Below are 23,835 nucleotides of genomic sequence, written 5' to 3' on the forward strand. Positions count from 1 at the left end.
GAGCTCTCTGCAGACTATCAGTTCACTGACAGACATGGAGGAGAGGAGAGAAGGCCTGCTCTATTCTATTCACACTCTGGGCCAAAACAACACTTGTGCCAGCTCCCTCATGACCCCACAATATACTCCTCTCTTCAACCCCTCTCCATCTCCTCCTCAGCCACCATCTCCTCCGCCATCTCCTGAATTTCACTCCTCCTGCACTTCACCTTCCCTTTCTTTCAGTCTCCTATTCTTTCTCTCCCTCCTGTCATCTTCTTCTTACTTCAACCCCTCTCCCTCTCCTCCTCAGTCCTCATCTCCTCCCCCCATCTCCTAGCTTTCTTTCCTTCTCCCTTTCCTCTCCTCGCCCCCCACAGCCCACCAAGCTGACAGCTCCAAGCTCCGTGGCAAATGAGTCTCGCTCGCATTACAATCGCGCGGGACAGATTCCATTAGCGCTATCTCAAATTGAGTGTGAGGAGCAGGCAGGCGGCAGCGCAAGAGGCCGGTTATCAGAGAGGGAAAGAGAGCGCTGGAGTTGTAACCGACGACCTCATTAATCTGGCGGGTGGGATGGAAGAACGCACACAACGAAATCGAACAACCTCGCGTTTCCCGCTCTTGTTGCGACAAAAGGAGCCGTGTTGAGACTGAGACATTAAGGGAGAGAAAATGTTGAGAACAAATGCCATATGAAGGAAATAGTGATGAAACTGAGGAAAATATCAACTCTTTCTCTCTTTTACACACACACTCCATTTGTCTCTTTATTTCTTACAACCCTCTTGTCAGGGGATTTGTAATGTGTTAGTCAAGAGGTTGGGAGTCCCCCTCTCTCTCTCTCTTTCACACACACCACTTGAACCCTCCCTCCTCCCCAATATACTCATCCTTATAGTTATTAACCCTTGACACGTAATCCAAGGGTATGCGGTTTGCGATATTAGGTATGGGGGTGGGGCCATCTTTTATGTAGAGAGCTCTTTCACACAAGATCACTCAATTTAAATAGACCACCACTTTGATGTCTCTCCTCCCTTCTGTCTCTTGAACACACTCTCATTTCCATCTTGTAGCCCTCCAGTGCTGCTACGATAAGGAGTAATGAGAAATGTTTTCAAATTACTCATAGGCATAGGATGCCGACCTGTCTAATAGGCTAATTGAGCCTGTAACTGATGCCCAACCTCACTGCTGGCTACTTCATATCAAGAGTGCCAATGTCTACTCTGGGGGACTCCACTATATTACACCCTATTCTGGAGCCAGGATCAACAAGGAAGGAGAGTTAAAGAGAAGAGTTGAAATATTCAACACAAGTGGAGAAAATCTTGGCCTGTGGGCAAGTAAAGTAGCCTAAATTGTGGTGGATGAGGCGTACACACACACACACACACACTGTAATAAGGAAATAAAACATGTTCATTAGGCATCATTTACAGTGTATTATGGTGTGGTCCCTGAGGGCTGTATCGTTCCCACTGTACCACACTGACAGTTGAGACGTTGGGGAAGAAAAGATGGCTGTTCTTATGCTTGTATCCACCATCTTCATTTGTCCTCTATTTTGAGTATAATCTCACATAGTCTTATAATTGTTAACCAAGCTTGAGAGAGCGGTGTTCAAGTGGTTATGTCGATACTCAATTCTGTATTATTGAAAGTAATATGTGGACAACTGTTTAGTCCTACTGTAGTCATGGTATGAAAATAAAATAAAACAGACCTGTGCCCAGTTAGACATGAACAGTCTGGTCTGAACAGTCAGTTAGGTCTACAGAGGACAGGACACAGATATTTTCTTAAAGGCCAAGTGCAGTCAAAAATCATGATTTCCCTATGTTTTATACATATATTTCCACACTCTACGGTTGGAATAATACTGTGAAATTGTGAAAAAGATGTCCTTTTAGTGTAAGAACTGTTTGAAAATACCACCTTAAATTTCAGCCTGTTTAGGTGGGATGGGAGTGACATCACCCGGTGGCAAATTAGTTAACGGGCCAATAAGAAAGAGAGTTCCAAACCTCTTTGCCAATAGCTGCTAGTTTTCAGTTTTTCCTTCCCCACTCAGACCACTCCCATACCGTCCTGGCTAAATTCTTGCTTGAGAAATTGCTCTTTGCTAAGAAGGTATTTGTGTTTCTTTTTGACTATTTTAATGGAAAAATATCACAATAAGGTATTTGATAATGATATTGAGATAAAAACGGCTGCATTGGACCTGTAAAAGGAAAAGCACACAGACACCGGTAACAGGCGGGGTTTTTAAAGAGACCACTCAGAGCGATGGGAGACACTCAGGATTACCACAACACCACCTCCCTAATAGGATAACACAGCATATTAAACTCCTTTCAATAAACAAACTTATTACTTGCTAACCCTATTTAATACATTATTCTCCGGCTTACACATACATACACTGGTTGTTCTACCCACATAAGAGGATATTATTATAGCTAAGACTATGCACGGGACAGCTTGTGAAGCCTTACTATTGACTTTAATTGGATTTGTAAATTGTGTGGCTAAATTAGTGCATTCTGTAGCATATCCCTGACTTAGCAAACGAAGTGTACAGGAAAGAAAAGAGGAAGTCAAGTCTTAAAGTGAATTAATTGCGGCAGGCCCCAAGCTTAATTCAAGTTGTAGTGCGTTAATGAGTGAATTGATTGAACAATAGAGAAGATGGCCTCTGCTGCTCTGATCATCACTCCATAGGGACACACAGAGGAAGAGATGATTATAGAACCCAGTGATTACCACTGAGACACACACAAGACGAACGAACACACACAAACAAGTCCCCTGCAAACTTCCCTGTCACAAATACCCAGTTGTGCCATTGAGGGCTCCAAGTTAATTAGCCAAGATCAAAACCTGGAAATCCCTCCTCATAGAATTGAAACTGTTTGACTAAACCCTGCCTCCATCTCCATCACGCCTAATTTTCTGACACACACACACCCACACACACACCCACGAGTTACTGACATGAACACACATACCCAGTCACACACACACAGTCTGGCCATCAGTATTGCACATGAAAATAAAGGTAATTACTGTTCAATTATATATGTTACTGTTATACAATAAAATAATTGAGTTCAGCTTGTATCTGCACTGTATTATTGAACAGTATTAAGGTTTCTGCTCTCTCAGATCAGTTCTAATGAAAACAGTTTGCTGACACAGTGACAAGAGAAGAGGGTCCCCTCCTGAAGAATTTTGGCAAACCAGTTCATATTTGGAATATACACTGAGTGTATAAAACATTTAGAACACCTTCCTAATAATGAATATGAATGTGTACTCATAGTCAACATGAATGTGTACTCAAGCTGCTTCCCAGGAAATGACCCACCAACAAACTCTGAACAGCTAGCTCTTTGGATCTCACAGAAACTATCTTTCTCTCTCCTCTCCCTCCTCTTTCTCTCTCTCTCTATGGAGGATGAGGTGAAATACTCTGTGTCACTAAGATACCCATGAAATAGGCTTCATAACCTTTTTAAGGGGGGAAAAAACAGTCTCCTCTTCAGTTGAAGAGTGAAATAATTTCTGACCAAACTTTTACGTAACAGTCAGCAGGTTCTTTCTGAGTTTTCGGGCATCCAAAGAACAAACTGTCTCAACTCTTCCTAAACCTTTATCTTCATATCGAGGTAGTTCTATTATTACGAGTAAAGTAGCATAGCATCTTATCTGGGTTAGGGTTGTATACTTAAGGCAGTCAGAATGACTCATTCTAATCAGTGAGATGAGTTGAAGAGGTGACGCAACACAAGAGCAACCCTTATATGATGGAGATTGTGGATGCATTCCTCTACCCAAGCGTTGCTGACGCCTGTCAGATCTTACAATGCCTGGATAGGTATTTTACATATCAGCTAACCACATCATATGTTATGGCAATTTGTCAGTCAATGACACGGCATGCAGCCATTGGTTGATGCATACAGCCGCTAAGCAGATGAACCCAACCGATTTAGCTGATGGCCTCAGTCGGAGTTAACAGAGGCTGCCCCCTGGTGGTCTGGGTGGAAAACACATCTAGGGTCACCATTTGATGTCTCAGGCACAAACTTCAGTCAAGTCATCCTCAAATATTTTCTTAATAGTCAACTCATACAGGTATATTCTCTAGATATCCCATTTCCACTATTAATATAATTAGTGCAGACAAAGACAGTCACACTCACCAGAATCTGGGAGCTCCAGCCCATGTGATAGAAGGGTAAAATAATGATATTCAAATGAAAATGTTTATTTAAAAACATTTTTTATTTCACCTTTATTTAACCAGGTAGGCTAGTTGAGAACAAGTTCTCATTTACAACTGCGACCTGGCCAAGATAAAGCAAAGCAGTGTGACACAGACAACAGAGTTACACATGGAATGACATGGAATAAGCAATAAACAAGCCAATAATACAATAAACAAGTCAATGACACAGTAGAAAAAAAGAAAGTCTATATACAGTGTGTGCAAAAGGCATGAGGTAGGCAATAAATAGGCCATAGTAGCGAAGAATTACAATTTAGCAGATGAACACTGGAGTGATAAATGAGCAGATGATGATGTGCAAGTAGAGACACTGGTGTGCAAAAGAGCAGAAAAGTAAATAAAAACAGTATGGGGATGGGGTAGGTAGATTGGGTGGGCTATTTACAGATGGACTGTGTACAGCTGCGGCGATCGGTTAGCTGCTCAGATAGCTGATGTTTAAAGTTGGTGAAGGAAATATAATTCTCCAGCTTCAGTGATTTTTGCAATTCGTTCCAGTCACTGGCAGCAGAGAACTGGAAGGAAAGGTGGCCAAATGGGGTGTTGGCTTTGGGGATGATCAATGAGATATACCTGCTGGAACATGTGCTACGGGTGGGTGTTGTTATCGTGACCAGTGAACGGCGGAGCTTTACCTAGCATAGAATAGACCCATAGATGACCCAAGCCAGTGGGTCTGGCGACGAATATGTAGCGAGGGCCAGCTGACTAGAGCATACAGGTCGCAGTGGTGGGTGGTATAAGGTGATTTGGTAACAAAACGGATGGCACTGTGATAGACTAGATCCAGTTTGCTGAGTAGAGTATTGGAAGCTATTTTGAAGATGACATCATTGAAGTCGAGAATCGGTAGGATAGTCAGTTTAACTAGGGTAAGTTTGGCGGCGTGAGTGAAGGAGGCTTTGATTTTGGATCGGAGATGTTTAATATGAGTCTGGAAGGAAAGCTTACAGTCTAGCCAGACAACCTAGGTATTTATAGCTGTCCACATATTCTAGGTCGAACCGCCCAGGGTGGTGATGCTAGTCGGGCGGGCGGGTGCGGGCAGCGAATGGTTGAAAAGCATGCATTTGGTTTTACTAGTGTTTAAGAGCAGTTAGAGGCCACGAAAGGAGTGTTGTATGGCATTGAAGCTCGTTTGGAGGTTAGTTAGCACTGTGTCTAAGGAAGGGCCAGAAGTAGACAGAATGGTGTTGTCTGCGTAGAGGTGGATCAGGGAATCACCCGCAGCAAGAGCGACATCATTGATATATACAGAGAAAAGAGTCGGCCCGAGAATTGAACCCTGTGGTACCCCCATAGAGACTGCCAGAGGTCTGGACAACTGCCCTCCAATTTGACACACTGAACTCTGCCTGCAAAGTAGTTGGTGAACCAGGCGAGGCAGTCATTAGACAAACCAAGGCTGTTTAGTCTGCCGATAAGAATACGGTGATTGACAGAGTCGAAAGCCTTGGCCAGGTCAATGAAGACGGCTGCACAGTACTGTCTCTTATCGATGGCGGTTATGATATTGTTTAGGACCTTGAGCGTGGCTGAGGTGCACCCGTGACTGGCTCGGAAACTGGATTGCACAGCGGAGAAGGTACGGTGGGATTCGAAATGGTCTGTGATCTGTTTATTAACTTGGCTTTCGAAGACTTTAGAGAGGCAGGGTAGGATAGATATACATATATAGCAGTTTGGGTCTAGAGCGTCACCCTCTTTGAAGAGGGGGATAACCGCAGCAGCTTTCCAATCTTAAGAGATCTTGGACGATACGAAAGAGGTTGAACAGGCTGGTAAAAGGGGTTGCAACAATGGAGGTGGATCGTTTTAGAAAGAGAGGGTCCAGATTGTCTAGCCCAGCTGATTTGTACAGGTTCAGATTTGAAAGCTCTTTCAGAACATCTGCTATCTGGATTTGAGTGAAGGGGAAGCTGGGGAGGCTCGGGCGAGTAGCTGCGGGAGGGGGGGGGGGGGGGGGTGGAGCTGTTACTCGCGGTTGGCGTAGCCAGGAGGAAGGCATGGCCAGCCGTAGAGAACTGCTTATTGAAATTTTCGATTATCATGGATTTATCGGTGGTGACCGTGTTACCTAACCTCAGTGCAGTGGGCAGCTGGGAGGTAGAGGAGGTAGAGCTACAGGATGCAAATTTCTGCTTGAAAAAGCTAGCCTTTGCTTTCCTGACTGACTGAGTGTATTGGTCCCTGACGTCCCTGAACAGTTGCATATCGCGGGGACTATTCGATGCTATTGCAGTCCGCCACAGGATGTTTTTGTGCTGGTCAAGGGCAGTCAGGTCTGGAGTGAACCAAGGGCTATATCTGTTCTTGGTTCTGCATTTTTTTTAAAGGGGCATGCTTATCTAAGATGATGAGGAAATTACTTTTAAACAACGACCAGGCATCCTCGACTGACGGGATGAGGTCAATATCCTTCCAGGATACCTAGGCCAGGTCGATAAGAAAGGCCTGTTCGCAGAAGTGTTCTAGGGAGCATTTGACAGTGATGAGGGGTGGTCGTTTGACTGCAGACCCATAGAGGATACAGGCAGTGAGGCAGTGATCGCTGAGACCCTGATTGAAAACAGCAGAGGTGTATATGGATGGCAAGGTGGTCAGGATAATGTCATGAGGGTGCCCATGTTTACGGATTTAGGGTTGTACCTGGTGGGTTCCTTGATGATTTGTGTGAGATTGAGGGCATCTAGCTTAGATTGTAGGACTGCCGGGGTGTTAAGCATATCCCAGTTTAGGTCACCTAACACAACAAACTCTGAAGCTAGACTGGGGGCGATCAATTCACATATGGTGTCCAGGGCACAGCTGGGAACAGAGAGTGGGGGGTCGATAACAGGCAGCAACAGTGAGAGACTTATTTATGGAGAGATTAATTTTTTTAATTAGAAGTTCGAACTGTTTGGGCATAGACCTGAAAAGAATGACAGAACTTTGCAGGCTATCTCTGCGGTAGATTGAAACTCCTCCCCCTTTGGCAGTTCTAGGTTGACAGAAAATGTTGTAGTTGGGTATGGAAATCTCAGAATTTTTGGTGGCCTTCCTAAGCCAGGATTCAGACACGGCAAGGACATCAGGGTTGGCGGAGTATGCTAAAGCAGTGAGTAAAACAAACTTACGGAGGAGGCTTCTGATGTTAAGGGGAGAACAGCTATTCCTTTTGACATTCATGACCCCCAAACCTTAATCTCATCCCCTTCCAGTCAGTAAACAGACAGTCTAGTTTTAAAACAGGTTTATTGACGTGTGTACAGTGATTGTCTGTGCACCCCAGGATTACAGTGAAGTAAGAGGCAAAGCACTTCATAAGCATTTAGAGTTTTGGTCGCTCCAGAGTAATAGTTGTGAGGTTAACAGGACCTTACAAATCAAAGGTAATCTGCGAGGTGGGGATAAACAGATAGAAAAATGGTTTAATGTTGGTTTAATAAATTCCTCTTAACAGATCTAGGATCAGATTATGCTCACCCCAATTCCAGAATGAAGCATTAGAGGGACTGAAACGATATCTGACCATGGACCCGTCTTTAGGAGTGACTTATACAGACTCTGGGGCGCAATGGGAGAATAAATCAGAGGAGAAAAAACAAATGGATAATATAACCCAGAACAAAAAGGATATAAAACAATAAAATATGGGCAAACATTATTTCATTCACCTGCTATATCATAATAATAGGCCTACATTTAAGAATTGGCACGTTCAATAGCAGAATATCCCGTGGACTGGGGCAAATTGAGATTTTGGCTATTTTAACAGGGTAGGTAACAGAAATGTAACTGACTTTAAAAAAAATCCTGACTGACTTTAAAAAAAATCCTGACTAGTTCCACCACAACCCCTGAGGGACTGGGTAACTGTATCATTACCCGGATATGGAAGTCATCAGACTGATCTCAGACCAGGTCTGAGATCACCCACCCCTGTACTAAGGTCTTGAGAAATATTGAAAGGTGCAGTAAATGGGGCCTATTAAAAAAGGTAATAATGTTTTACCGAATGTTACAAACAGAAATGGACTTTACCGAATGACATGACTCACTATTCATGTATTTCTAAACAATGTATTCTTATCGGAATGTTCTCTAACGTTGCAACTCTTTCAATGTGGCCATGAAATAAATGACCATCCAAAATCTTCTCTACTACTAGCTTACTGTAGCCGAGTGTCCTGTGCTGCCCCGTGGGCAAACTCTGGGTATTCTAAACCTGAGCGAATAGACAATCGGTTTGGTGAAAAAACTGGCACTGAGGAAGAGAAGGTTGTTCTTTTAACAACTGAACTCGGAAGACGTCCTGATTGGTTGTAACATCCTGAAGTGCTTCTATCTTTACCCATTGGTAATATTACCCAATACACACTACACTACCAAAAGTATGTGGACACCTGCTCATCGAACAACTCATTCCAAAAACATGGGCATTAATATGGAGTTGGTCCCTCCTTTGTGGCTATAACAGCCTCCACTCTTCTGGGAAGGCATTCCACAAGATGTTGGAACATTGCTGCAGGGACTTCCATTCAGCCACAAGAGCATTAGTGAGGTCAGGCACTAATGTTAGGCGATTAGGCCAGGCTCGCAGTCGGCGTTCCAATTCATCACAAAGGTGTTCGATGGGGTTGAGGTCAGGGCTCTGTGCAGGCCAGTCAAGTTCTTCCACACCTATCTCAACAAACCATTTCTGTATGGACCTCTTTTTCATGCTGAAACAGGAAAGGGCTTTCCCAAACTATTGCAGCAAGGTTGGAAGCACATATTCATCTAGAATGTCATTGTATGCGGTAGCGTTCAAATTCCCCTTCACTGGAACTAAGGGGCATAGCCCAAACCATGAAAAACAGCCCCAGACTATTATTACTCCTCCACCAAACTTTACAGTTGGCATGATGCATTCGGGCAGGTAGCGTTTTCCTGGCATCCGCCAAACGCAGATTCATCCATCAGACTGCCAGATGCTCCAGAGAATGCGTTTCCACTGCTCCAGAGTCCAATGGTGGCAAGCTTTACACCACTCCAGCCAACGCTTGGCATTGCGCATGGTGATCTTAGGCTTGTGTGCGGCTGCTTGGCCATGGAAACCTATTTCATGAAGCTCCCGACGAAGACAGTTCTTGTGCTGACATTGCTTCCAGAGGCAGTTTGGCAATCGGTACTGAGTGTTGCAACCGAGGACAGTTGATTTTTACGCACTTCAGCGGCCCCCAAATCTACTAATTTCAAGGTGTGTCCACATACTTTTGTATATACAGTGTATATCAAATACAGCATGGTAGTGTGCGGAGGACTGACGGCTGTAAACCTGAAAAAGTTAATACATCATAGAAAGGTAATATAGAGCTGACACGATTATCTCTATTCTAGATAACTACATCATGTCGGTTCTACTGCATGTTCTCTGTCCCTGAATAGCAGCTGAGTAGGCGTGTACATTTCTTATATGGGAAAGAACATGTTTAAATTATAGATTTCTGTTGGACTGCTCACTTCGCCAGCATTTCTTTTCACTTGAGGCATTTAGTACCGTGTATAATTAACATGTAACACTGTGTACAATTTAGCATAAATGCAAGGTTTGGCACAGTGCAAGATGTGTGTGTGTGTGTGTTCATGCAAGATAAACGAGAAGTAGTGTAGGTATGATATTTAACGGGTTCATCTTCTTGAAGCAATTTGAAATGTTCCAGCTATATCACGATGTTTAGATAAAAAAATAGTAGCATAATATAGAACAATTCAATACGAGCACATTGGAAGGCTAAGCTAGTATAGCCTGAGTATTTGGCTACATTCATTGTCTGGGCAATTTTTTATGGTTGTGTGACACAGTGTTGGCAATTTTCTCACACTCACAAGCTCTCCCAGTTTCATCGAACACACATAATAATAATAATAATCATACACATATAGAAAACACTTACATTGACAAATCACATTTAACTAAAAACAATACTCAAGATAAAAAAATAGTTGTATCTTAACATCTAAATAAAATCCTAACCCATCCCAAACATCCCCAATTTTAATAAAATAGTTACATTTTAATTGAAAAACTGTTGTCTTATGAGGTTACCTTCGGTCACAGCCTTTGATCTTTCTGCTATATTGACACATGGCAAAGACCTTGTCTGTCTGACTGGTTCCCAACCTGAGGTGTGGTCAAACTGCAGAATGTTCACAAACATCACTTATCTTTGCTACTATAGAGTAAGTTATTGGTAATTGCGAGGTGAACCGCTTCGCAATATTACAATGTTTTGTTTTCAGAAAAATTCAAATTTTGTCAAATGGAATATTCAATCAAAAACTTTGGAAGCATCATTACATTGTTGGTTCAAAATTAGGCTGAGAGGGAAACCATTAACCATTATTTTCAGGAAACCATTAAATATGAACATCCAGTGACTTCAACATACCCCAGGTTTAGCCCTTGGCTGAATGTTGTCTGCAGCTCATGTCTGAAGAGACAACTGGAAACATGGATGACTAACGGAACAACTAGCTTATCTATGAGTGTAATGCTTTGCTATAGTGGAGTTCTTATTGCTTTTGAAGTGAGGTTCTGTTATGGACAAAATCTTACCTTGAGAGAAACGTGAGTCTAACTTAAACTTCCACACTGATCCTAAACTGACATCAACGCATGATTTACAAAGATGTTTAAGTTACACGCACTTGTCTAAAATCATACATCAAGGATGCAGTGTAAATGGAAGAAATATTCACGTTAGTTCCGCACTATTATCTCAAGTTAGGATTGGGCCCTGGCATAGTGACATGGTTGGTTCCACGTTTGCGTAGTAGTTGTGGTCTCCATTCCCGGGGGCCCGAGCTAGTCGATAGGGCCCTGGAAGATGAGGCGTGTCCAGCCCTGTGGGGTGCTGCTGAGAGGAGCAGAGCAGAAGGGACAGGTGGGCCGGAAGGCGTGTGTCCCATGAGGCAGTGGGGTATCCGCCCAATACTTGGCTGTCCTCTCCGAACAAACGTGGCCACAGGGTACAAACGCATATGTGGGAGCTCCAGCATCCACGTACACGGCGGGCTCACACCCCAGCCACAGGGGCACGTAGGGCCCTACGCTCCTGCATAGAGGGCACTCCCGGCGGACCGTTGTGATCCCTTCCTCCCCCTCTTCTCCTCCCTCCTCCCGGCGCTCCGGACGCTGGCCCCAGTCATGGTGGCCATGCACATGTCCACAGGTGAGGTAGACCCAGGGCTGGCGCTCCTCCAGACTGGGGGGAAATGACAACGACTTGGTTTTAGCTTTTATCAAACTCAAAGCATCATTTTTATTCATTTTTGGTAGTAGTTATATTATATTGCAAAATAGCTATAAATAGATTACATGGGATAAAATCAGATTTGGAATTGGGTCATGTTGTGTCATGCTCAAGGTTGAATTTGCACCTGATCACTGTAACAGTAGATAGGGGCAACTTATGAATAGGTATAGCTCCTAGTGTACCACTGTTTAGTTTAGCATCTGTGGCTGCTTACTGAGGCCTACGGGCCAGGAAGTGTTGAGCTACTAGTGTAGCAGTGTGTAGTAATAATAATAGTAATTGTGGGTGCTTATATTTGTCCTATTTCACACAAGTACAAGTGTTTATTAATACGCATTTGTGACTTAGATATATATTTTTGCATATCCCCTTGGAGTGGGGTATCTGCCATTATCAACGGAGACCATGGCGTAATTAGGGTTAAGTGCCTTGCTCAAGGGCACATACACAGATTGTTCACCTTGTCGGCTCAGGGATTCAAACCTTTCGGTTACAGGCCCAACACTTTGACCGATAGGCTATAACCGCTGTGTCTTTGTGTGTGGGTGTTGTAATGTAGTGGTAAAAAAAAAAAAGTAGGTGGGTTAACTCTGATCACCGTACAGAGTGAATCAACTAACACTCCCTATACTTGGTGATGATATTTATGAACAATAATTTTGATCCAATTGAGCAAACTGTACAAAACAGATCCGAAAGGTAGAAGGATTCTTTTAAATATGTTATTGGACCATAAACAGATTTGGCTCATTAATCTATACAGTCCAAATAATGATGATCGAAGCTTCTTAAAAATGTATTTATCAAGCCTATACGCCTGTTATTATAGTGGGAGACTATAATACGGTTTTAAATACTTTAATGGGCTGTAAAGGAAATCACACTACAAACGATTACCCTCATGTACTTAAGGAAATCACAAAATACCATGGATATATAGGAACTAGTGGATATATGGAGGCTTTAATATCCTGACCTACACTACCAGTCAAAAGTTGACACACTTACTCATTCAAGGATTTTCTTTATTTTTTACTATTTTCTACACTGTAGAATAATAGCGAAGACATCAAAAGTATGAAATAACACATGTAGTAACCAAAAGTGTTAAACAAATCTAAATAGATTTTATATTTGAGATTTTATTTGTCTTGTAGGAGTTCCCACATATTTTTATTTATTTTATTTCACCTTTATTTAACCAGGTAGGCTAGTTGAGAACAAGTTCTCATTTGCAACTGCGACCTGGCCAAGATAAAGCATAGCAGTATGAGCAGACAACACAGAGTTACACATGGAGTAAACAATTAACAAGTCAATAACACAGTAGAAAACAAAGGGGGAGTCTATATACAATGTGTGCAAAAGGCATGAGGAGGTAGGCGAATAATTACAATTTTGCAGATTAACACTGGAGTGATAAATGATCAGATGGTCATGTACAGGTAGAGATATTGGTGTGCAAAAGAGCAGAAAAGTAAATAAATAAAAACAGTATGGGGATGAGGTAGGTGAAAATGGGTGGGCTATTTACCAATAGACTATGTACAGCTGCAGCGATCGGTTAGCTGCTCAGATAGCTGATGTTTGAAGTTGGTGAGGGAGATAAAAGTCTCCAACTTCAGCGATTTTTGCTGAGCACTTGTTGGCTGCTTTTCCTTCATTCTGCGATCCAACTCATCGCAGACCATCTCAATTGGGTTGAGGTCAGGTGATTGTGGAGGCCAGGTTATCTGATGCACCACTCAATTACTCTCCTTCTTAGTCAAATAGGCCTTACACAGCCTGGAGGTGTGTTTTGGGTCATTGTCCTGTTTTAAAAAAAATGACAGCCCCACTAAGATGGGATGGCGTATCGCTGCAAAATGCTGCGGTATCCATGCTGGTTAAGTGAATTCTAAATATATCACTGACAGTGTCACCATCACACCTCCTCCTCCATGCTCCACGGTGGGAACCACACATGCAGAGATCATCAGTTCACCTACTCTGCGTCTCACAAAGACACGGCGGTTGGAACCAAAAATATCAAATTTGGACTCATCAGACCAAAGGACAGATTTCCACCGGTCTAATGTCCATTGCTCGTGTTTTTTGGCCCAAGCAAGTCTCTTCTTCTTATTGGTGTTATTTAGTAGTGGTTTCTTTGCAGCAATTGGACCATGATGGCCTGATTCACGCATTCTCCTCTGAACAGTTGATGTTGATGTGTCTGTTACTTGAACTCTGTGAAGCTTTTATTTGACTGACCTTCATGTTTTAAAGCAATGATGGACTGTTGTTTCTCTTTGCTTGTTTGAGCTGTTCTTGCCATATTATGGACTTGGTATTTAACCAAATAGGGCTATCTTCTGTATACCACCTTGTCACAACACAACTGATTGGCTCAAACGCATTAAGGAAAAAAATTCCACAAATTAACTTTTAAATAGGCACACGTATTAATTTAAATGCATTCCAGGTGACTTACCTCATGAAGCTGGCTGAGAAAATGCCAAGAGTGTGCAAAGCTGTCATCTAGGCAAAGGGTTGCTACTTTGAATAATCTAAAATATATTTTAATTTGTTTAACACTTTCTTGATTCCATATGTGTTATTTCAAAGTTTTGATGTCTTCACTATTATTCTACAATGTAGAAAATAGTAAAAAGAAAGAAAAACCCTTGAACGAGTAGGTGTGACCAAACTTTTTACTGGTACTCTATATACAAAAGAAAATATTTGGGGGAATTGGAAATGATGCAGGCAATTACATTGATAGAAGCCACAATCTATCTGCAATATTAAAGATAATCTACCCACTAAATTGAAATAAATAAACACTCCCTATACTTTCAATGTATTTTTCCACAAATGGTGCGTAAACCCCCGCGCCAAAAAAAGGTGTGAGAACTCCATTTACCCTCCACTACATCACTGTGCATATTACTAACCTATGGCTGCGTGGCAAGCTGGGGAAGGCCAGGGTACTGAGGCCTACAGGACACTGTGGCCGGGCAGCGTTGAGCTCCTGTCGCAGTGCCTCCAGGTGGCGGAGGGTGGGAGCGCGGAGCAGGCCCTCTCCAGTACGCCACAGCAGAGTGGCTCCACACAGGTCCACCAGAGAACCATCACGAAGGGCACTGCTTTCTCCCTCCGCCTGAGGGAAAATACCTTTTATTTAGCTAGGCAAGTCAGTTAAGAACACATTCTTATTTTCAATGACTGCCTAGGAACTGTGGGTTAACTGCCTTGTTCAGGGGCAGAACGACAGATTTTCACCTTGTCAGCCCAGGGGATCCAATCTTGCAAACGCACAGTTAACTAGTCCAACGCTCTAACCATTGCACTCCACAGGTAGCCTTCATCCCCTTCCAGTCAGTAAACAGACAGTCTAGTTTTAAAACAGGTTTATTGACGTGTGTACAGTGATTGTCTGTGCACCCCAGGATTACAGTGAAGTAAGAGGCAAAGCACTTCATAAGCATTTAGAGTTTTGGTCGCTCCAGAGTAATAGTTGTGAGGTTAACAGGACCTTACAAATCAAAGGTAATCTGCGAGGTGGGGATAAACAGATAGAAAAATGGTTTAATGTTGGTTTAATAAATTCCTCTTAACAGATCTAGGATCAGATTATGCTCACCCCAATTCCAGAATGAAGCATTAGAGGGACTGAAACGATATCTGACCATGGACCCGTCTTTAGGAGTGACTTATACAGACTCTGGGGCGCAATGGGAGAATAAATCAGAGGAGAAAAAACAAATGGATAATATAACCCAGAACAAAAAGGATATAAAACAATAAAATATGGGCAAACATTATTTCATTCACCTGCTATATCATAATAATAGGCCTACATTTAAGAATTGGCACGTTCAATAGCAGAATATCCCGTGGACTGGGGCAAATTGAGATTTTGGCTATTTTAACAGGGTAGGTAACAGAAATGTAACTGACTTTAAAAAAAATCCTGACTGACTTTAAAAAAAATCCTGACTAGTTCCACCACAACCCCTGAGGGACTGGGTAACTGTATCATTACCCGGATATGGAAGTCATCAGACTGATCTCAAACCAGGTCTGAGATCACCCACCCCTGTACTAAGGTCTTGAGAAATATTGAAAGGTGCAGTAAATGGGGCCTATTAAAAAAGGTAATAATGTTTTACCGAATGTTACAAACAGAAATGGACTTTACCGAATGACATGACTCACTATTCATGTATTTCTAAACAATGTATTCTTATCGGAATGTTCTCTAACGTTGCAACTCTTTCAATGTGGCCATGAAATAAATGACCATCCAAAATCTTCTCTACTACTAGCTTACTGTAGCCGAGTGTCCTGTGCTGCCCCGTGGGCAAACTCTGGGTATTCTAAACCTGAGCGAATAGACAATCGGTTTGGTGAAAAAACTGGCACTGAGGAAGAGAAGGTTGTTCTTTTAACAACTGAACTCGGAAGACGTCCTGATTGGTTGTAACATCCTGAAGTGCTTCTATCTTTACCCATTGGTAATATTACCCAATACACACTACACTACCAAAAGTATGTGGACACCTGCTCATCGAACAACTCATTCCAAAAACATGGGCATTAATATGGAGTTGGTCCCTCCTTTGTGGCTATAACAGCCTCCACTCTTCTGGGAAGGCATTCCACAAGATGTTGGAACATTGCTGCAGGGACTTCCATTCAGCCACAAGAGCATTAGTGAGGTCAGGCACTAATGTTAGGCGATTAGGCCAGGCTCGCAGTCGGCGTTCCAATTCATCACAAAGGTGTTCGATGGGGTTGAGGTCAGGGCTCTGTGCAGGCCAGTCAAGTTCTTCCACACCTATCTCAACAAACCATTTCTGTATGGACCTCTCTTTTTCATGCTGAAACAGGAAAGGGCTTTCCCAAACTATTGCAGCAAGGTTGGAAGCACATATTCATCTAGAATGTCATTGTATGCGGTAGCGTTCAAATTCCCCTTCACTGGAACTAAGGGGCATAGCCCAAACCATGAAAAACAGCCCCAGACTATTATTACTCCTCCACCAAACTTTACAGTTGGCATGATGCATTCGGGCAGGTAGCGTTTTCCTGGCATCCGCCAAACGCAGATTCATCCATCAGACTGCCAGATGCTCCAGAGAATGCGTTTCCACTGCTCCAGAGTCCAATGGTGGCAAGCTTTACACCACTCCAGCCAACGCTTGGCATTGCGCATGGTGATCTTAGGCTTGTGTGCGGCTGCTTGGCCATGGAAACCTATTTCATGAAGCTCCCGACGAAGACAGTTCTTGTGCTGACATTGCTTCCAGAGGCAGTTTGGCAATCGGTACTGAGTGTTGCAACCGAGGACAGTTGATTTTTACGCACTTCAGCGGCCCCCAAATCTACTAATTTCAAGGTGTGTCCACATACTTTTGTATATACAGTGTATATCAAATACAGCATGGTAGTGTGCGGAGGACTGACGGCTGTAAACCTGAAAAAGTTAATACATCATAGAAAGGTAATATAGAGCTGACACGATTATCTCTATTCTAGATAACTACATCATGTCGGTTCTACTGCATGTTCTCTGTCCCTGAATAGCAGCTGAGTAGGCGTGTACATTTCTTATATGGGAAAGAACATGTTTAAATTATAGATTTCTGTTGGACTGCTCACTTCGCCAGCATTTCTTTTCACTTGAGGCATTTAGTACCGTGTATAATTAACATGTAACACTGTGTACAATTTAGCATAAATGCAAGGTTTGGCACAGTGCAAGATGTGTGTGTGTGTGTGTTCATGCAAGATAAACGAGAAGTAGTGTAGGTATGATATTTAACGGGTTCATCTTCTTGAAGCAATTTGAAATGTTCCAGCTATATCACGATGTTTAGATAAAAAAATAGTAGCATAATATAGAACAATTCAATACGAGCACATTGGAAGGCTAAGCTAGTATAGCCTGAGTATTTGGCTACATTCATTGTCTGGGCAATTTTTTATGGTTGTGTGACACAGTGTTGGCAATTTTCTCACACTCACAAGCTCTCCCAGTTTCATCGAACACACATAATAATAATAATAATAATAATCATACACATATAGAAAACACTTACATTGACAAATCACATTTAACTAAAAACAATACTCAAGATAAAAAAATAGTTGTATCTTAACATCTAAATAAAATCCTAACCCATCCCAAACATCCCCAATTTTAATAAAATAGTTACATTTTAATTGAAAAACTGTTGTCTTATGAGGTTACCTTCGGTCACAGCCTTTGATCTTTCTGCTATATTGACACATGGCAAAGACCTTGTCTGTCTGACTGGTTCCCAACCTGAGGTGTGGTCAAACTGCAGAATGTTCACAAACATCACTTATCTTTGCTACTATAGAGTAAGTTATTGGTAATTGCGAGGTGAACCGCTTCGCAATATTACAATGTTTTGTTTTCAGAAAAATTCAAATTTTGTCAAATGGAATATTCAATCAAAAACTTTGGAAGCATCATTACATTGTTGGTTCAAAATTAGGCTGAGAGGGAAACCATTAACCATTATTTTCAGGAAACCATTAAATATGAACATCCAGTGACTTCAACATACCCCAGGTTTAGCCCTTGGCTGAATGTTGTCTGCAGCTCATGTCTGAAGAGACAACTGGAAACATGGATGACTAACGGAACAACTAGCTTATCTATGAGTGTAATGCTTTGCTATAGTGGAGTTCTTATTGCTTTTGAAGTGAGGTTCTGTTATGGACAAAATCTTACCTTGAGAGAAACGTGAGTCTAACTTAAACTTCCACACTGATCCTAAACTGACATCAACGCATGATTTACAAAGATGTTTAAGTTACACGCACTTGTCTAAAATCATACATCAAGGATGCAGTGTAAATGGAAGAAATATTCACGTTAGTTCCGCACTATTATCTCAAGTTAGGATTGGGCCCTGGCATAGTGACATGGTTGGTTCCACGTTTGCGTAGTAGTTGTGGTCTCCATTCCCGGGGGCCCGAGCTAGTCGATAGGGCCCTGGAAGATGAGGCGTGTCCAGCCCTGTGGGGTGCTGCTGAGAGGAGCAGAGCAGAAGGGACAGGTGGGCCGGAAGGCGTGTGTCCCATGAGGCAGTGGGGTATCCGCCCAATACTTGGCTGTCCTCTCCGAACAAACGTGGCCACAGGGTACAAACGCATATGTGGGAGCTCCAGCATCCACGTACACGGCGGGCTCACACCCCAGCCACAGGGGCACGTAGGGCCCTACGCTCCTGCATAGAGGGCACTCCCGGCGGACCGTTGTGATCCCTTCCTCCCCCTCTTCTCCTCCCTCCTCCCGGCGCTCCGGACGCTGGCCCCAGTCATGGTGGCCATGCACATGTCCACAGGTGAGGTAGACCCAGGGCTGGCGCTCCTCCAGACTGGGGGGAAATGACAACGACTTGGTTTTAGCTTTTATCAAACTCAAAGCATCATTTTTATTCATTTTTGGTAGTAGTTATATTATATTGCAAAATAGCTATAAATAGATTACATGGGATAAAATCAGATTTGGAATTGGGTCATGTTGTGTCATGCTCAAGGTTGAATTTGCACCTGATCACTGTAACAGTAGATAGGGGCAACTTATGAATAGGTATAGCTCCTAGTGTACCACTGTTTAGTTTAGCATCTGTGGCTGCTTACTGAGGCCTACGGGCCAGGAAGTGTTGAGCTACTAGTGTAGCAGTGTGTAGTAATAATAATAGTAATTGTGGGTGCTTATATTTGTCCTATTTCACACAAGTACAAGTGTTTATTAATACGCATTTGTGACTTAGATATATATTTTTGCATATCCCCTTGGAGTGGGGTATCTGCCATTATCAACGGAGACCATGGCGTAATTAGGGTTAAGTGCCTTGCTCAAGGGCACATACACAGATTGTTCACCTTGTCGGCTCAGGGATTCAAACCTTTCGGTTACAGGCCCAACACTTTGACCGATAGGCTATAACCGCTGTGTCTTTGTGTGTGGGTGTTGTAATGTAGTGGTAAAAAAAAAAAAGTAGGTGGGTTAACTCTGATCACCGTACAGAGTGAATCAACTAACACTCCCTATACTTGGTGATGATATTTATGAACAATAATTTTGATCCAATTGAGCAAACTGTACAAAACAGATCCGAAAGGTAGAAGGATTCTTTTAAATATGTTATTGGACCATAAACAGATTTGGCTCATTAATCTATACAGTCCAAATAATGATGATCGAAGCTTCTTAAAAATGTATTTATCAAGCCTATACGCCTGTTATTATAGTGGGAGACTATAATACGGTTTTAAATACTTTAATGGGCTGTAAAGGAAATCACACTACAAACGATTACCCTCATGTACTTAAGGAAATCACAAAATACCATGGATATATAGGAACTAGTGGATATATGGAGGCTTTAATATCCTGACCTACACTACCAGTCAAAAGTTGACACACTTACTCATTCAAGGATTTTCTTTATTTTTTACTATTTTCTACACTGTAGAATAATAGCGAAGACATCAAAAGTATGAAATAACACATGTAGTAACCAAAAGTGTTAAACAAATCTAAATAGATTTTATATTTGAGATTTTATTTGTCTTGTAGGAGTTCCCACATATTTTTATTTATTTTATTTCACCTTTATTTAACCAGGTAGGCTAGTTGAGAACAAGTTCTCATTTGCAACTGCGACCTGGCCAAGATAAAGCATAGCAGTATGAGCAGACAACACAGAGTTACACATGGAGTAAACAATTAACAAGTCAATAACACAGTAGAAAACAAAGGGGGAGTCTATATACAATGTGTGCAAAAGGCATGAGGAGGTAGGCGAATAATTACAATTTTGCAGATTAACACTGGAGTGATAAATGATCAGATGGTCATGTACAGGTAGAGATATTGGTGTGCAAAAGAGCAGAAAAGTAAATAAATAAAAACAGTATGGGGATGAGGTAGGTGAAAATGGGTGGGCTATTTACCAATAGACTATGTACAGCTGCAGCGATCGGTTAGCTGCTCAGATAGCTGATGTTTGAAGTTGGTGAGGGAGATAAAAGTCTCCAACTTCAGCGATTTTTGCTGAGCACTTGTTGGCTGCTTTTCCTTCATTCTGCGATCCAACTCATCGCAGACCATCTCAATTGGGTTGAGGTCAGGTGATTGTGGAGGCCAGGTTATCTGATGCACCACTCAATTACTCTCCTTCTTAGTCAAATAGGCCTTACACAGCCTGGAGGTGTGTTTTGGGTCATTGTCCTGTTTTTAAAAAAATGACAGCCCCACTAAGATGGGATGGCGTATCGCTGCAAAATGCTGCGGTATCCATGCTGGTTAAGTGAATTCTAAATATATCACTGACAGTGTCACCATCACACCTCCTCCTCCATGCTCCACGGTGGGAACCACACATGCAGAGATCATCAGTTCACCTACTCTGCGTCTCACAAAGACACGGCGGTTGGAACCAAAAATATCAAATTTGGACTCATCAGACCAAAGGACAGATTTCCACCGGTCTAATGTCCATTGCTCGTGTTTTTTGGCCCAAGCAAGTCTCTTCTTCTTATTGGTGTTATTTAGTAGTGGTTTCTTTGCAGCAATTGGACCATGATGGCCTGATTCACGCATTCTCCTCTGAACAGTTGATGTTGATGTGTCTGTTACTTGAACTCTGTGAAGCTTTTATTTGACTGACCTTCATGTTTTAAAGCAATGATGGACTGTTGTTTCTCTTTGCTTGTTTGAGCTGTTCTTGCCATATTATGGACTTGGTATTTAACCAAATAGGGCTATCTTCTGTATACCACCTTGTCACAACACAACTGATTGGCTCAAACGCATTAAGGAAAAAAATTCCACAAATTAACTTTTAAATAGGCACACGTATTAATTTAAATGCATTCCAGGTGACTTACCTCATGAAGCTGGCTGAGAAAATGCCAAGAGTGTGCAAAGCTGTCATCTAGGCAAAGGGTTGCTACTTTGAATAATCTAAAATATATTTTAATTTGTTTAACACTTTCTTGATTCCATATGTGTTATTTCAAAGTTTTGATGTCTTCACTATTATTCTACAATGTAGAAAATAGTAAAAAGAAAGAAAAACCCTTGAACGAGTAGGTGTGACCAAACTTTTTACTGGTACTCTATATACAAAAGAAAATATTTGGGGGAATTGGAAATGATGCAGGCAATTACATTGATAGAAGCCACAATCTATCTGCAATATTAAAGATAATCTACCCACTAAATTGAAATAAATAAACACTCCCTATACTTTCAATGTATTTTTCCACAAATGGTGCGTAAACCCCCGCGCCAAAAAAAGGTGTGAGAACTCCATTTACCCTCCACTACATCACTGTGCATATTACTAACCTATGGCTGCGTGGCAAGCTGGGGAAGGCCAGGGTACTGAGGCCTACAGGACACTGTGGCCGGGCAGCGTTGAGCTCCTGTCGCAGTGCCTCCAGGTGGCGGAGGGTGGGAGCGCGGAGCAGGCCCTCTCCAGTACGCCACAGCAGAGTGGCTCCACACAGGTCCACCAGAGAACCATCACGAAGGGCACTGCTTTCTCCCTCCGCCTGAGGGAAAATACCTTTTATTTAGCTAGGCAAGTCAGTTAAGAACACATTCTTATTTTCAATGACTGCCTAGGAACTGTGGGTTAACTGCCTTGTTCAGGGGCAGAACGACAGATTTTCACCTTGTCAGCCCAGGGGATCCAATCTTGCAAACGCACAGTTAACTAGTCCAACGCTCTAACCATTGCACTCCACAGGTAGCCTGCCTGTTACGCAAATGCAGTAGAAGCCAAGGTAAATTGCTAGCTAGCATTAAATTTATCTTATAAAAAAACAAGCCATCATAATCACTAGTTATAACTACTGATCCAGGCAATATTAACCAGGTGAAATTGTGTCATTTCTCTTGCGTTCATTGCACGCAGATTCAGGGTATATGCAACAGTTTGGGCCGCCTGGCTCATTGCGAACTAATTTGCCAGAATTTTACGTAATTATGACATACATTGCACAACCTTCAATGTAACAAGAACATTTAGACTTGGGGATGCCACCCGTTAGATAAAATACCGAACGGTTCCGTATTTCACTGAAATAATAAACGTTTTGTTTTCGAAATTATAGTTTCCGGATTCGATCATATTAATGACCAAAGGCTAGTATTTCAGTGTGTTATTATGTTATAATTAAGTCTGATTTGGTAGAGCAGTCTGACTGAGCAGCAGCAGGCCCGTAATCATTCATTCAAACAGCACTTTTGTGTGTTTTGCCAGCAGCTCTTCGCAAGCACAGCGCTGTTTATGACTTCAAGCCTATCAGCCTAATGGCTGGTGTAACCAATGTGAAATGGCTAGCTAGTTAGCTGGGTGTGCGCTAATACTGTTTCAAACGTCACTCGCTTTTAGATTTGGAGTAGTTATTCCCCTTGCGCTGCAAGGGCCGCGGCTTTTGTGGAGCGATGGGTAACGATGCTTCGAGTGTGGCTGTTGTCTATGTGTTCCTGGTTCGAGCCCAGGTAGGGGTGAGGGGGGGGGGGGGACGGAAGCTATACTGTTACACTGGCAATACTATAGTGCCTATAAGAACATCCAATAGTCAAAGGTATATGAAATACAAATAGTATAGAGAGAAATAGTCCTATAAATACTATATTAACTACAACCTAAAACTTCTTACCTGGGAATATTGAAGACTCATGTTAAAAGGAACCACCATCTTTCATATGTTCTCATGTTCTGAGCAAGGAACTTAAACGGTAGCTTTTTTATATGGCACACATTACTTTCTTCTCCAACACTTTGTTTTTGCATTATTTAAACCAAATTGAACATGTTTCATTATTTATTTGAGGCTAAATTGATTTTATTGATGTTTTATATTAAGTTAAAATAAGTGTTAATTCAGTATTGTTGTAATTGTCATTATTACAAATATATATATATATTTTGTTGAAATCGGCCGATTAATCGGCATCGTTTCTTTTGGTCCTCCAATAATCGGTATCGGCGTTGAAAAATCATAATCGGTCGACCTCTAGTTTAGAGCTTGCGGTAGTCACCTCATACAAGTACTCGGGAGTATGGCTAGACAGTACACTGTCCTTCTCTCAGCACATATCAAAGCTGTAGGTTTAAGTTAATTACAGACTTGGTTTCCTCTATCGTAATCGCTCCTCTTTCACCCCAGATGCCAAACTAACCCTGATTCAGATGACCATTCTACCTATGCTAGATTACGGATACATAATTTATA

General features: G+C 42.1%; 1 protein-coding gene and 1 pseudogene across 4 annotated transcripts in view; both read right to left on the bottom strand.

Annotated features, from left to right (window-relative positions):
- Window positions 1–7,496: 7,496 nt before the first annotated feature.
- LOC149984149 (E3 ubiquitin-protein ligase pellino homolog 1 pseudogene) lies at window positions 7,497–14,716 on the bottom strand (annotated as a pseudogene). Its single transcript, XR_016495453.1, has 2 exons — window positions 14,493–14,716; window positions 7,497–11,508 (listed from the first exon to the last, which is right to left on the bottom strand). The product of XR_016495453.1 is annotated as an E3 ubiquitin-protein ligase pellino homolog 1 pseudogene (transcript).
- A 217-nt stretch (window positions 14,717–14,933) lies between these two features.
- Window positions 14,934–23,835, bottom strand: part of LOC110522468 (E3 ubiquitin-protein ligase pellino homolog 2) — a 30,403-nt gene continuing 21,501 nt past the window's right edge. For all 3 annotated transcript variants that reach the window (XM_021600888.3, XM_090233101.1, XM_090233102.1), the window contains 2 exons: window positions 21,938–22,143; window positions 14,934–18,953 (listed from right to left, as the gene is read on the bottom strand). In XM_021600888.3, coding sequence (XP_021456563.2) covers window positions 18,554–18,953; window positions 21,938–22,143 — 606 coding nt within the window. In that variant the 3' untranslated portion in view covers window positions 14,934–18,553. The remainder of the gene's footprint in view (window positions 18,954–21,937; window positions 22,144–23,835) is intronic.

This window comes from Oncorhynchus mykiss, chromosome 4 (assembly GCF_057628025.1).
Source record: "Oncorhynchus mykiss isolate SJ-2025 chromosome 4, ASM5762802v1, whole genome shotgun sequence".
Lineage (NCBI taxonomy): Eukaryota > Metazoa > Chordata > Actinopteri > Salmoniformes > Salmonidae > Oncorhynchus > Oncorhynchus mykiss.